Source organism: Callorhinus ursinus, unplaced genomic scaffold (assembly GCF_003265705.2).
Source record: "Callorhinus ursinus isolate GAN/ISIS: 27379988/994484 unplaced genomic scaffold, GSC_fseal_2.0 scaffold18, whole genome shotgun sequence".
Lineage (NCBI taxonomy): Eukaryota > Metazoa > Chordata > Mammalia > Carnivora > Otariidae > Callorhinus > Callorhinus ursinus.
In genome coordinates this window covers 8503622-8517400 of record NW_027397080.1, presented here as the reverse complement: position 1 = coordinate 8517400, position 13779 = coordinate 8503622, and the positions used below count along the sequence as shown (strand labels likewise).

The 13779-nt window shown below is 45.4% G+C and overlaps 1 protein-coding gene across 2 annotated transcripts in view; it reads right to left on the bottom strand.

The window, feature by feature from the left end:
- Window positions 1-13779, bottom strand: part of GRIK3 (glutamate ionotropic receptor kainate type subunit 3) — a 213398-nt gene that overhangs the window by 82864 nt on the left and 116755 nt on the right. For both annotated transcript variants that reach the window (XM_025856681.2, XM_073902892.1), the window contains exon 2: window positions 906-1082. In XM_025856681.2, the coding sequence (XP_025712466.1) occupies window positions 906-1082 (177 nt within the window). The remainder of the gene's footprint in view (window positions 1-905; window positions 1083-13779) is intronic.

Genomic DNA, 13779 nt, shown 5'->3' with positions numbered 1-13779 from the left:
GCTCTAAGTTAATTTCAATTAAGTGTGTGTGTGTGTGTGTGTGTGTGTGTGTGTGTGTGTGTGTAAATTATATTTTTAAAAACAGCAACAAAGGAGCATATGAGTATACTCAAATGTGCTATAAGCCACCCTGGAAACTGCTAGCTCATTCAGGTATTGACAAGTTGCTTTTTTTTCTCCCTGAGGATTTTGGAATAAAGTTCTCCAGTCCTTTCTGTGCAGTCATTGGAGCTTATTGTAAATGTGTCACTAATAAAGAAGGACGCAACCCAATGTATGTTTTGTTTTATTTTTTAAAATCCAGGTGTGGAGAAAACTGACTGGATTTACTAAAGCTGATTTTTATGACTTATAATTCTCCCGCTATTGTGAAGCTAAAACAAAATATGGAAATGTATTGAATGCTGAGGCTAATGTCAAGCTTCAAGTGTCATCCATAGCCTCTGGGGTCAAATTATGTTAGCCATAGAAGCAGCTTCATTGTTTAAGTTTTTTTATGGCAACTAAATGTTGCGTATTTTAATTATTGATACTCTGGGTAGGATTTCAATGAAAGAAAAACAAGTTTGAAAGTGCCAGCTTCAGTTCAAAGGTGTTGGGGATATGAGCTGACCTCTACATTGCTACCTCCCCAACCCCATCTCAGGCCTCATTGTCCACCTCCTCCCATGGCCTCTCATTCCCTCACGGTACCTGCCAGCGGCCTAGAAATTCCTGATGGACAACCTGGGGGATGACGCAGCCTACCCTGAACTGAAAATGTAGCAGGTCCCCAAACCAGGCGGCATAGGCTCTAAGCCTCGAGCCCACCAAGAGCTGGCGTCCGTTTTCAGGACCCTGGACAGCAAACGCAGCTCCCTCTGTCCCCACCCCTGGAAGATTATCAGTCAAGGCTGCATACTCACCCTTCTTGGTGGCCTCGAAGCTGTCATGAAAGTGAATCCTCTGGATGTCATAGGTCAAGGTTGTGTTGGGCAGCAGAGTCCTGTTCCTGTTGATGATGTTGGCAGAAAATCGAAAAGCATGTTCCTCAGCATTCATGACCTGGGCGTTGGGGCCATCTGCATACTCAAAGATTCCTCCTGCAACAGATGGGTAAAATCGTGTGTGCTGGGGAAGGGGGGAGGGCATGCTAACAAAGGTTCCTGGCTCAGAACGATTTATGGATAAGATTTTTCTCCCCAAAATGTTCAATACTCTCTTAGATAATTCCATGCATGGAAATTGTGCTAGAGCATAAGAAATACAAAGATCCTCCTAGTTCATTTCACTCAGCCAGCAACAGACTGACAAACAGAGCCAAATAAAATGACCAACTTATTAATATTGCTATGAAAATTCTCAATAGAGTGCTGGAAGTAGAATCTATTAGACTATTACAAGGATAACATACCATGACCAGGTACAGTTATATTCAATATAAAGAAAGGGTGGTTCAACATAAATCTATGGGTATCGTTCCATTACATCAATGATTCAAAGGAAAAAATAACATATGATCAACTCACAAGATGTAGAAAGGCATTTGATAAAACCCAATATCTACTGCTGTTAAGAACGCTTAATAAACTTAATAAACTAGTACCAGAAAAGTTACTGCCTTGAAGCATCTTTAGCTCAAATCTGCCTTCAATATCACTCTAATGGTGAGAATGTCTCTAGTGACATTCTCATTAAAGAGATAAAGGAGGGGTAGAGACATTCTCATTAAAGAGATAAAGGAGGGGTAAAGATTTACACCACACCATTAACCAACAAAATAAGAAAGAAAAAGAATTTAGAGACACACCTCTTGGAAAGAAAAAATAATTCTTGCAAATGATATAAATGTTTTCCTGCAAACCCTTAATCTCCAGGCACAAAAACTAGTTAAGAAGAAGCAGGAGCAGGAGGGTTGAATTAAATGACCAGTTAGCACAAATTAATACCATTTCTTTACATCAGCAACAACCAGTAAGAAAACTTAATGGTAAAAGATCTCCTTTCTATGATCAACAAAAATATTACATAAAGAATAAGGAAACAAATAAGAAGTATGCAATTTCAGCATTAAAAATGACAAAAACACTACAAGGGAAAGATGTAACAGCAGACTACAATGAGGAGACATGGCATGTTCCACGACAGTTAGGCTCAAGAATAAGAGCTGTCAGTTTATTCTGAATTAGTTTTTCAGTTTAATGCAATTTCAATCAGAATCACAGAAGGGTTTTTCTTTTACTGGATGAGATGACTCTAAAATGCATCAGGAAGACTAACCAGGAGATAGCAGCCTAAAGAGATGACAGGTGATCTGCACTGCTGGATTTAAAACATATCATAAAAGTCAAAATAATTAAAAACATGTCCTAATGGCATATGAAAATACAGACAGATCAATGGGATGAGGTAAAAAGCCCCCAGAAAGAGATTCAAGTAGAGATAAGTATTTAAGACATGACAAAGGCGGCTGTTTCCAATCAGTAGGTAAAATATGAATTATTCATTAATTGTGCTGAGACAATTATTCAATCATTTGGAAAAAATTTAAGTTAGATTCCAATCTTTAGCCATATATCAAAATAAGTTCCAAATGTATTAAAGATTAAATGGCAAGAGAGTAAGGGAAGGAAGGAAGAAAGAAAACAGTATACCAAAAAAGAAGATGTAGGTGAATATTACAAAATATTGAGGTAGAGGAGGTCTCTCCAGGCATTATAACAAAGTCAGAAACCATAGGAGAGATGCTGATAACTCCACAGAAATAATGTATCAAAACTACCATGAACAATTAAATGGCAAACATCAAACTTGGAAAAATATTTGTAACATATTTGGCAGTATAAAAGTTGATGTTCTTATTTTATAAAAATAAACACTTAGAAGTCTACAAAAAAGACAAATATTCCAAAAGAAAAATGTGCAAAGGGCAAGCATGGGCATTTCGCTAAAGAAAAAATACAAAGGAGCTATTAATATATGAAGATATGTTACATAACATATGAAGATATGTTACATAACATATGAAGAAATGTGTGTCTTCCCTAAAAATCAAATAAACTCCATTTCAACCAACAGTGATTTACTATGTCTTGCCCATCCCATTGGCAAACATAAAATAACTTATAACACTCAGCTTTGCTGAGGGTGTTTGGAAGGCAGCTATGTTCACCACTATACCACCAACGCATGCTAAGGGCGTTTGGAAACAGACACTTGCTTAACTGTTGGTGGAAGTGGCCACCGGTATACCTCGCCTTCCTGGTGGCCATCAGAAAATACCAAAAGCCTTAAAAATGCTTGGGTCTTTGACTCAATACTTCTCCTTGACTCAATACTTCAGTTTCTGGGAATTGACTCTGACAGCAACGGTGGACATACCAATCACTTATGGGGAAGAGGATCTAGGGATGTCCAACACCAGAGAAAGAGTCAATAAACTGTAATAACCTGTATATTTCCATGCAATAGCAAAAATTTAGGGATTTGGGAAATACCCAAGACATATTTTTAAGTGAAAAGCAAAGGTTATAAAGTTGTAGTTGCAGTGCGATTCCACGTTAGAAGAGGGAGAACAGAAGGAAGATAAGGAGGAATCTTTAACATTGACAGAAAAATAGGAGGTGTTTCAAGACAGCACAAGCGAACAGTCCTACGTGGTAGATTTCTTATTTTGTTCTTTGTGCTTTTCTTTATTTTCCAAATGAAGCTTTATGTTTACTTTCTTTACTCTTTTCAAAAACCAACTTCATAGAGGTATTATTTACATTAAGAAACTCCACAAAATACATCTTAAGTGTACAATGATTTGGGGGTAAATTTATGGAATTGTGTGAGCATGATCACAATTTTGAACATTCCCATCACCTCAGTGAGATCCCATGAGCCTGTTTACAGTCAATCACTATTTGCAGCCCCAGCCCCAGGCAACTACTAATTTACTTTCTGTCTCTAGAGATTTATCTTTTCTGGACATCTCACATAAACAGAATCATGCAGTAGGTGGTCTTCTGCATTTGGCTCCCTTCGCTTAGCATGTTTTTGAGCCGTATCCACATTGTAGCGTATAGCAGTGCTTCATTCCATTTTACTGTTAAATAATAATACTTTCTACGGATGTGCCACCTTTTATTTACCCATTCATCACCAAATTAATGGGTATTTGGGTTGTTTCCACCATTTTGAAAAAAATTTTTTTTCCAAGTGAGTATTTTAAAAAGTGAACTAATCAGTCTGCCCCCCACCCCAGTCCTCCAGCAGGTTTACAATCTGTAACACGTAGTGTGTAAACATGTGAGTCGGTGCGGGGGTGCATACACATGCTGGGCGCACACATAAAACAAGACGAGAAGAATGCATCCCAAAATGTCAAGAGGGCTTCTCTCTGAGTGGCAGGATTATGGGTGATTTTAATTTCCTTCTTTGTGTTTTTCTGTATTTTCTAAAAGTTCTGAAGTGAACATGTGTTATATTTCTAATCAGAAAAGCCATCATGTGATGGTGTGTGTGTGTTTAAAGGAAAATAAATGATCAAAATACCATATGATCCAGTAATTCTAGGGATTTTAATTTAATGCTAGGGATTTAGCATTTCTAAGGATATAAATTAAGAATTAAGTTAGAGATACATAAACACATTTATGTAGAAGGATATTCTTGACATAATATTGAAAAAATAGAAACAACTTAATGTCCCAAAGTAGGAGATTATTTGATATATTAAAAGCCACCCATATGGCAAAACAACTTGCAGGCATTAATAGTCAGGGTATAGGATGGCAGGACATGGTATCTGGGATTTGCTTCAAAATCATGGGGGGGGGGGCGCCTGGGTGGCTCAGTTGGTTAAGCGACTGCCTTCGGCTCAGGTCATGATCCTGGAGTCCCGGGATTGAGTCCCGCATCGGGCTCCCTGCTCGGCGGGGGGTCTGCTTCTCCCTCTGACTCTCCCCCCTCTCATGTGTGTGCTCTCTCTCTCTCTCTCATTCTCGCTCTCTCAAATAAATAAATAAATAAAATCTTTAAAAAAAATCATAGGGGAGGGGTGGGTGTGAAGTGGGTACGGATAGGGCAGGAAAGGTCATGGATTACTGGTTGCTGGGGCCAAGTGGTGGGTACACAGGGCTCCATTATACTGTTCTCCCTAAGTGGATGTGGCAGATATCCTCTGTAATAAAATATTCTTTAAAATCATTGTATAAATAAGACAAAATGAACAAATCATGGTAGTGCAATCAGAAAGGAGATGCAATATTATTTGCAGACGCTTATTACTGTTTTCTTAACAACTCAAGAAAATCAGATGGAAACCTAGCAGAATCCAGACAGCTCATCAAGGAGCCAGCATACAAATACAGAAAAACGTACAGCATTCCTAAAAAGTGAGGAATTATAAGGAAAAAGAGAGACCATATTCATAAAGACAACAACAAAAACATAAAATACTTTACAATAAATGTGCAATTCTTATACCAAGGAAACTACAAAACTTTACTGGAGGACATAAAAGAAGGCTTGAATAAATGGAGAGACATAACTTTCTCCTGGAAGAGAAGGCTCAATATTGTAAAGATGTCAGTTCTACTCAAATTAATTTATAAATTTAATGCAATTCCAATTAAAATCAAAAAGGACATACCAGAAGGGCATACACCAAAATGTTAACAGAGGTTCTTTCTAGAAAGTAAAATGATAATGGATTGCTTTGCTTAGTGCTTTTTTCCTGAAGTCCTCTACACTGAGCAAGAGCTTTGGTAATAAGGAAAAAGCTTTAAAAAAAATGCTCTTAAGGAATACTTAATGTTATAGAAAATGCTCGTTCTCCACCCCACCAAAGCAACAAAATTATATTACAGTTTGAAATCTATTTATCAAACTAAAAGTACATTATCTATATTTATAGAAAAAAGACTGGAAAGATTTCTACCAACATTTGACCAATGAGTACCTCTGGATAGAAGGGGTTTATGGATACTTTTAGCTTGCTCCTTGTATTATCTTGATTTTTCCAGGTTATTTACAATAAATACACATTCTTTTTATTATTTTAAAATGTAAAAATGAAAAAAATTATCTAAGGGAGCCTGGGAAGAAGTCATCATTACAGATCCCCAGCTTAAATGAAGGTCAAAGGTCAGGGGACAAGGAGCTCTTTCCTTTAGGGCTTCACTCCTTCCCCGCCTTTCACATCTTGGCAGGTGGGGCAGAAAGGAGAGAGGCTGATTGCTCACGAGGGTGGTGACACATCTCAGGCACTGAGATCCCAGCCCAGGGGATATGCCATTCAGTTCCACAGACACTGACCGATCTCTGCCACACGCCAACCTGCCACTGAGTTCTAGCCCATCAAGAGAAGTTAGCACCAGGCTTCTGCCCTACAGGAACGCTCAGGCAACAATAAGCAGACAATAACCTGCCAATGTGTGGGGCTCAGCTTTTGGATGCAAAAGCGGAAAGGTTCCCAACTCAGACTCTGAGGATGGTTATGCCTCAGTCTGAACCCTAGCTCGGACTTTCCACTGGGGGAAGTTACTTGATCTCTCTGAGACTCAATTTCTCCATCTGCAAAATGGGGCACATACTTCCAAGGGTTGACCATTGCGAGGAAGAAAGAAAATGTAATGAAACACATATCATGTGGTGAGAGCTTAATTCATGGCAATTCTTTTTTTTTTTAAGATTTTATTTATTTATTTGACAGAGAGAGACAAAGCGAGAAAGGGAAAACAAGCAGGGGGAGTGGGAGAGGGAGAAGCAGGCTTCCCTCTGAGCAGGGAGCCCGATGCGGGGCTCAATCCCAGGATCCTGGGATCATGACCTGAGCCGAAGGCAGACACTTTAACGACTGAGTCACCCAGGCGCCCCAGTTCATGGCAATTCTTAAAAGAATGCCAGTTAGAAGCACAAAATGAATTTTAAACTTCTATGTTCTAGGGCAGGGGTCAACAAACTTTCTGTAAAGGATCAGATAGGAAATATTTTTGGCTTTGTGGACCAGATGGGTTTACTCAACTCTTCCATCGTAACGTGAAAGTGATAGACAGTAGGTATGCAAACAGGTACAGCTGTGTTTCAATAAAACTTTACTTACTAAAACAGGGGGCTGGGCTGGATTGGGCCAGTGGGCTGTAGTTCATCCCCTCTTCTAGGGGAAGGGCAGCCTTTCTCTTAAAGGGAAAAGTCCCATAGGCCAGGATGGAGAAGATAAGACTATGATAGTACTAACCTGCTGTGCAAAGGATACAAGGATGTGATGTTGAATTTTGAATGAGGAGGATGGGAGAAGGGCCTAAGAAGAAGACAAGAGGTAGGACATAAACCCAAAAAGGGAGAAAGGAGGAGACTCTGACTCATGGCCAAAGGTGGATGAGGCTGGTACGAAATCCTCCATGGCAGGAAGCGGCCGGGTTAGCACAGTGGTGCCGCGTGCTTACTTTCCAGTGAGCCTGCACGGTGCTGTCACCTCCCTTCCTTACAGGAGACGTGACGCTGAGTAAAGTCAGCCACAGAAAATGGACACCAGCTTGTGCTCTTTGGGGAAAGTGAAGGCAGGCAGGCAGGGCCCAGCACAGGGTGAACTGGGGCAGAAAGAAGACAAGTTGGAATAAGCAGAGATTCAGAGAAACTGGAAACCCAGGAGCATTCTTAGAGACACTGTCGGGAAGAGGCTGCCCCTCCCCTACCCCCAAACCCGGTGCAAGGATGGGCATCATTCTACTTGAACATGTCAAGGACCAGGTGACCCCAAACGTTTGAATCTCTTGGGACACCCCAGCAACAAATATTTGGGTACAACATAGAGGTTCAGAGAGTGGGTTCTGGATGCAGCAGGACTGGGTTTGAATCTTCCATACATAGGCTGCCCTTTTCTCTAGATAATTGTTCTCAGTTGGAGGGAGCCACCTTTCCCAGAAGGTTACCCCACTCACCTCGACCCTGGGAGCAGTCTGCAGCCACTGATAATTCATGCACACTGGGGCTCAAAAGGGTGGTCCCCTGGCCTCAGGGTGGGGATAACTCTGTGGTGCATGCATGCTTCAGAGCCCCCCAGCACCTCCATGTTGTTTTATCCAAGGTGGCATCTTTGCCTACCCTATCCGCATCTCTACCCTGTTTTGCTTATTCCCTGACAGTGCTTTCCTAAAGAACTCTCTTCCCCTCTAGCAACTTCATGCATCTCAATCCCTGCCTCAGGCTCTGCATCTGGGAGATCTGACCTAAGATGGGGGTGGCATTACTCTAGGGGAAATATCAATCACACTCTACCTTTTCATGCTTTTGAAGGAAGGGAAAGGGGGCACTGAACCTCATCAATTGATAAACTGTCAAGGGTTCTTCTCCCTTCTCCCTGCTGGGTCCTCTTGACCCCTTTCCCTTTTGTGTTGGAGGCCTGTACAGATCAAGGAGCTTTGGAAGCTCAGGTTCTGATGGGCTAGGGTACTGATTCATGGAAGAAAGGCTGCTTTGGGTCTTGGCTTCTGGAGAGAGCATCCTGCCCCACTTAGAGGAAGTTCCCCCACTCAATTGGCTCCTCTCCATTTTCTCCCTTCCCATACATTCCTCATGATCGTTATTTAAAGAGGCTAATAAGTAGGTTGGCACCATTGATTAATGCATAATCTTAATCATGATTGCATAGTGTAATTGGCATTAATTTGAAGAGCCAGTTCATTATGAAAATAATTGTCACTGCTTTCTGCTTTAATAAAATGGAGCAGAGACACCAGGGCTGCGAAGGAACTGGGGTGGGGTGTGTGTGTGTGTGTGTGTGTGTGTGTGTGTGTGTGTGTGTGAGAGAGAGAGAGAGAGAGAGAGAGAGGGAGAGAGAGTTAGGTCCCAGAAGATGTAAGCAGGGGTGGAACACAGCTGGAACTGGAACATTTTCTTCAAACAAAATCTTGAGTGGAAACCCAGTGGGTAAAACTAATAATAATAATAATAATAATAATAAATAATTCATGTGTCAGGGATGATGATGAGCGTTTTCCACACTTTTCATTGAATACTCAAAGAACCTCTACAACCCCATTAGGTAGAAAGTATTATTGTCCCATTTCACGTAAGAGAAAAATGAGGCCCAGGGAGGTTCAGGATGCTGTTATAACTACTATGTAGTAGATTCCCTTCTGCAACCAAAGCCAGCTCGTTAGAGCCAATTGTGAAATTTTAAGGAATTTTCAAAGTGAGCTGGCAGCTTGAAATCAGCCACGGTGAGAATATTTACACCATGGAAATAAGCAGATGCTACAAATTAAGGCTTTTTTTTCCCTGGAAAGTGTGTTTAACTAGCACACCACTGCCCAAGCCTATTTCCACCATCTGGGCACTTAAAGACTTGGTCACTGAGAAGGCTCTGGTAGCCACCAGGGTTCTACCAAGCACAGCGCAAAAATCACTAGCTCAAACATCCCCTGATCCACAGAGTGAAACTGAGGGCCAGGGGTTCGGGGAAGGAGGGAGTGAATTAGTTGTGCCAGCCAGAACCAGTTCTCCTTCTGGCGGCCTCTACGATGATGTGCTATTGTATGTTTTGAGAAACATTCTGAATACCCTAAGCAAAAATGTCCATTTTTTTTTTTTTTTAGATTTTATTTATTTAACAGAGAGAGACACAGCAAGAGAGGGAACACAAGCAGGGGCAGTGGGAGAGGAAGAAGCAGGCTTCCCATGGTGCAGGGAGCCCAATGCGGGACTCGATCCCAGGACCCTGGGATCATGACCCAAGCCGAAGGCAGACGATTAACAACTGAGCCACCCAGGCGCCCCCCAAATGCTCATTTTTTTTAAAGTAGGTTCCATGCTCAGTGTGGAGCCCAGCACGGGGCCCAAACTCACGACTCTGAGAATTAGATCTAAGCCGAGATCAAGAAGAATCAGACACCTAACCAACTGAGCCACCCAGGTGCCCCCTAAATGCCCATATTTTAAAAATTGCTTTTTCTGTCTCTGGAAATGTGCCCCAATGGTGGAATTTCCCTGCCTCTTGGGTGAACCTGCTACGGCAGCCTGTGTGTGACCTCAAAAAACAGGAGGCAGGATGGTCACGGCTGCCCTGCCAGGCCTCATCCCTACAACATTAAGGGCAAGGACCCTGGCGGCACCCCCTCCCCCCAGCACATATTCCCTCTGGTCAGGTGGCCCTAGAGACGCTGAGAGGCACAGGTCTTAGGGCAGATGACAGTAGAAAGCTGAGTCCCTTTGCTTAAGCCCACGGCCTCATGACTTTCTAGGGCTGCTCTAGAGTCTGTTGAGATTTCCCTTTCTCTTGACCAACTTTGTCCTCCTGAATTTGATCCTGGCAGAAGTAGCTCAGTTCTGAGCGCGGGGAGCCCGGGAGACTCGGCAGGGCCTGGGCTTGCCTCCCCGCTCTGTCTGGTGGCGGAGTCCCAGGAGACACACACGTTCCCAGCACCAGGCCCAGGCACTGTCTCTCCTCCGGGGCTTGAGTCTGCTCTTTCTTTTCTGGTCCGCTTTGTTCTTTTTCTGAAGTTTCCAAGGTGTCATGGAGATTAATTGAGACGCTGATCAGTGTGATTGTTGCTAACAGCCTCTTCCCGGGCCCGCCTCCCTGTCTGTTCTGATTAGGTTCTCTCGTCTCCCTGCCAGGGCCCCTGCGGCTCTGTGCAGCCTGTGGGTTGGAAGAACCAGGCTCTGCTCTCTACTGTACCTTAGCCAGCCCTTGGGGGACCCTGACGGTGCCTCCGAACTTGCTTTTGGGCCTCTGTATGCTGTTGTCTCAGCAGGAGAAGGAGTCAGGGGACAAGTTGGCTGGCTTTCCCCGCTGGGCATATACGTGGTTTGTAGAAGGCAAGCAGTGCCTAGCAGAAAAGACCCAAGGATGGGCTTTCTGAGGTTGTGGGCAAGGAGGGGGGCAAGAAGTAGGTTTGTCTCCCTCGTGTTCGTTCGTTCGTTCATTCATTCATTCATTCATTCATTCCCCAAGCAGTTTATTGGCTACAACTGGGAACACAGTTCTGTGCTGGTCACTGCATGAGTGAGCCAGCACTTGGGCATTCTCCCAGCCCTTCAGGAGCTCACAGCTTTAAAAAGGAGATGATAGGAGGGGCACAAATAGAAACACCACATGGCTAAAAATTCTCCATGTGGTAAGAATGGTCAGAAAGCTGGTGCGACTCAGAAGATTGCCATGGAGGTCTTCATGGAGGAGGCAGCATCTGACCTGCTCGAGATCTGAGCTGTGAAGGGAGTGCAGCAGCTAGTGGCGAGTGGGGAGACTGGCCCTGGGCGGGCATCCTGGGCAGGACTGGAGGGCGGGCGAGTGGGATCCGGGCAGGAGGGGAGGACTTGTCAATAAGGAGGGGCTGAAGGGACGTGGGGTCTGGGACAGGGTGTGGGACAGGGTCTGGATGAGGCCAGAAGTATAGTCAGGCATGTGGGCGCGATAGCCAGATGGCTGGTTTCAGTGGACCCCACCGCTTCCCAGCTGTGTGACTTTGGACAGGTCGCCTCCCTCCTCTGTGTCTCTGTTTCATCTTCTAAAAATGGGGATATTAACAGCACTTATAACACAGAGTTATTGTGAGGCCTAAATGGTAAAAATCATCTAAGGCCCACTGTAAGCCCTCGAAAGGGGTAAGAGGTGCCAAGGAAGCTGGGGAGCACTTCCCGGAGACAGGGCATCCAGAGAAGCAGCAGATCCCGTGGGGCCCCAGGGGAGGGGCTCCTGATTGAGTTCCGGGGCCTGGTGGCAGTTGTTTTAATTGATCTGGTGATATGTGGAGCTTTGTCTGTACAACTCAGGGACATGCAAGTCAAATATTGCAGAATCGACCGTGTCGGGAGGATGGCTGGAGGCTCCAGTGCTGCCCAGAGAGCCTGATGACCGATGAGCTGTCAGTAGGCAGAGGAGCAGGATCTAGGGCTGCTGGGGACAGGGCTGGCAAGGGGGCTGCTGCAGAGGGGTGCAACCAGCAGCGAGTGTCCTTGCCAGAGGGGCCGAAGGAATGAAGATCTAGAATCCTTGAGACACCGGCGGGGCTGGCCCACCTCCTGGAGGGGCAGAGCCATGACGCAGCCCACTGTCATGCACCCATGCCCACTGCAGAAGGACCAGCCCCAAGCTGGCCTCTGAGACCCTTCCTGGTCCAGTCCGGCCTCCCCCAGCCTCAGCTCCTCTACACAACACGTCCCCCACCCACACGGCAGTGCTCGCTGGCCCATCCGCACCTGTCCCTTCAAGCATGCTTTTCCTCCACCTGCATCCACTTTCCTTCTTCCTCTGTTCCATCCCTCCAAACCCGGCTCCCACACTTCTCTTCTCAGCCTGTGTTGCAGACACCATCCTTATGCCCCAGTCCCACCCAGGGCCCACCCTTAGACACGTCCTCTGCATGGCCTGGGCTTTCTGTATCTAGAACATTCTCTGGCAATGGTGCAGGCATGGCCAGCACAGGCCACAAGAGCCAGGGAGTTAGGGACTCTGCAGAACCTCTGCCCAGGAGGAAGGGAGTAGATGGGTGAACTCATTTCCTTGCCCCTGGAGGCACAATTCTGAGGTACGATCTACAGTTCCTCAAAGGGCCCAGTGGGGCTGAGTCCCAGGCATCCGCAGTGTAGCCCACTGGCAGGCACACCTTCACTGCCTTTCCTCCCTCCCTGACTCACTTCCCTGTCCAGCACCACCTGCCTGGGATCACTCCCAGGACCAGAACCCTTGTCGGGTCTGCTTTTGGGGTCCCCGACTAAGACATCTTCCCTGAATTCTGAATTCATCTTCTGTAGGCTCACACGTGTTATGATGCATCGGGTGCCCCCCCTCCCCCATTAGGCTGTGGTCATCTGGAAGGTGGGGACACACCTTAGCCATCCTGGCATCTCTTTCCCTCCCCCAGTGCCCAACACACTATCCAGCACAGAGAGGATGTCAAGACTCATTTGTTAAATAAATGCATTTATCAATGCACATCACACACACACACACACACACACACACACACAGTTTGTTCTAAAAAGCTAATTCCAGTTCAGGATGTTAATTCCAGTGACAAAGCAAAAAGCACACAAATATCCTCAGACCACCTGCCAAAAGATGCTCAGCCAGGAGGACACTGGCTCCCTCAGTTCCCAAGCTGCCCCCACCCCAGCCTGGCAGTGGCTGGCTCTTACTAGACGAAGCTTCCGCTGAGGTGTTCTCAGGAAGCACGCTTGCAGCCCCCTGCCCCCAGCCTGGAGGGCGAGTTGCCCTGTGCTTGGCAGCATGGCTGGTGGCAGGAGAGAGAGGACCCGGCTCTCCCCCGCGCTGGGGGCGGGCCAGCCCTAACTGGGGCTCATCTCCTCACCACCGGGCCACCTGCTCCACAGTGTCAGCATGTGAATGACAGCCCTGCCTCCAGCAGCCCCTCAGTGCCAGCCTGCCCACCCACAGCCCAGCCCTGAGAAGGCCAAGAGGCCCCACTGACGGCCACACCGGATGTGGAGTGGGCAGAGGTGAGGGGCCGGAGGTGCGGAAGCCGGGAAATTAGTGGAGGAGACAGGAGCAGCCCGTTCTGCATTATTACTCCCATCCTCATCTGTTTTAAATATCAATTGCTATGCAGGTTAAATACTTATTCAGATGCCTTTTAGCTTAAAAGCAAGCTAATTGATCTCTGGAGATCCTGAATGAACAGTGAAGAAACTGCACTAATTATAGAATCAACTTCCACTTCTTTGTTTTGTTTTGTTTCTTCTCTGACAGCACGGGCGGAGTGACATGGGCCGGGTGCAGCAAGAGCGCATGCTGTTTTCATTAGCACACACACACACACACACACACACACACACACACACACACACACACAC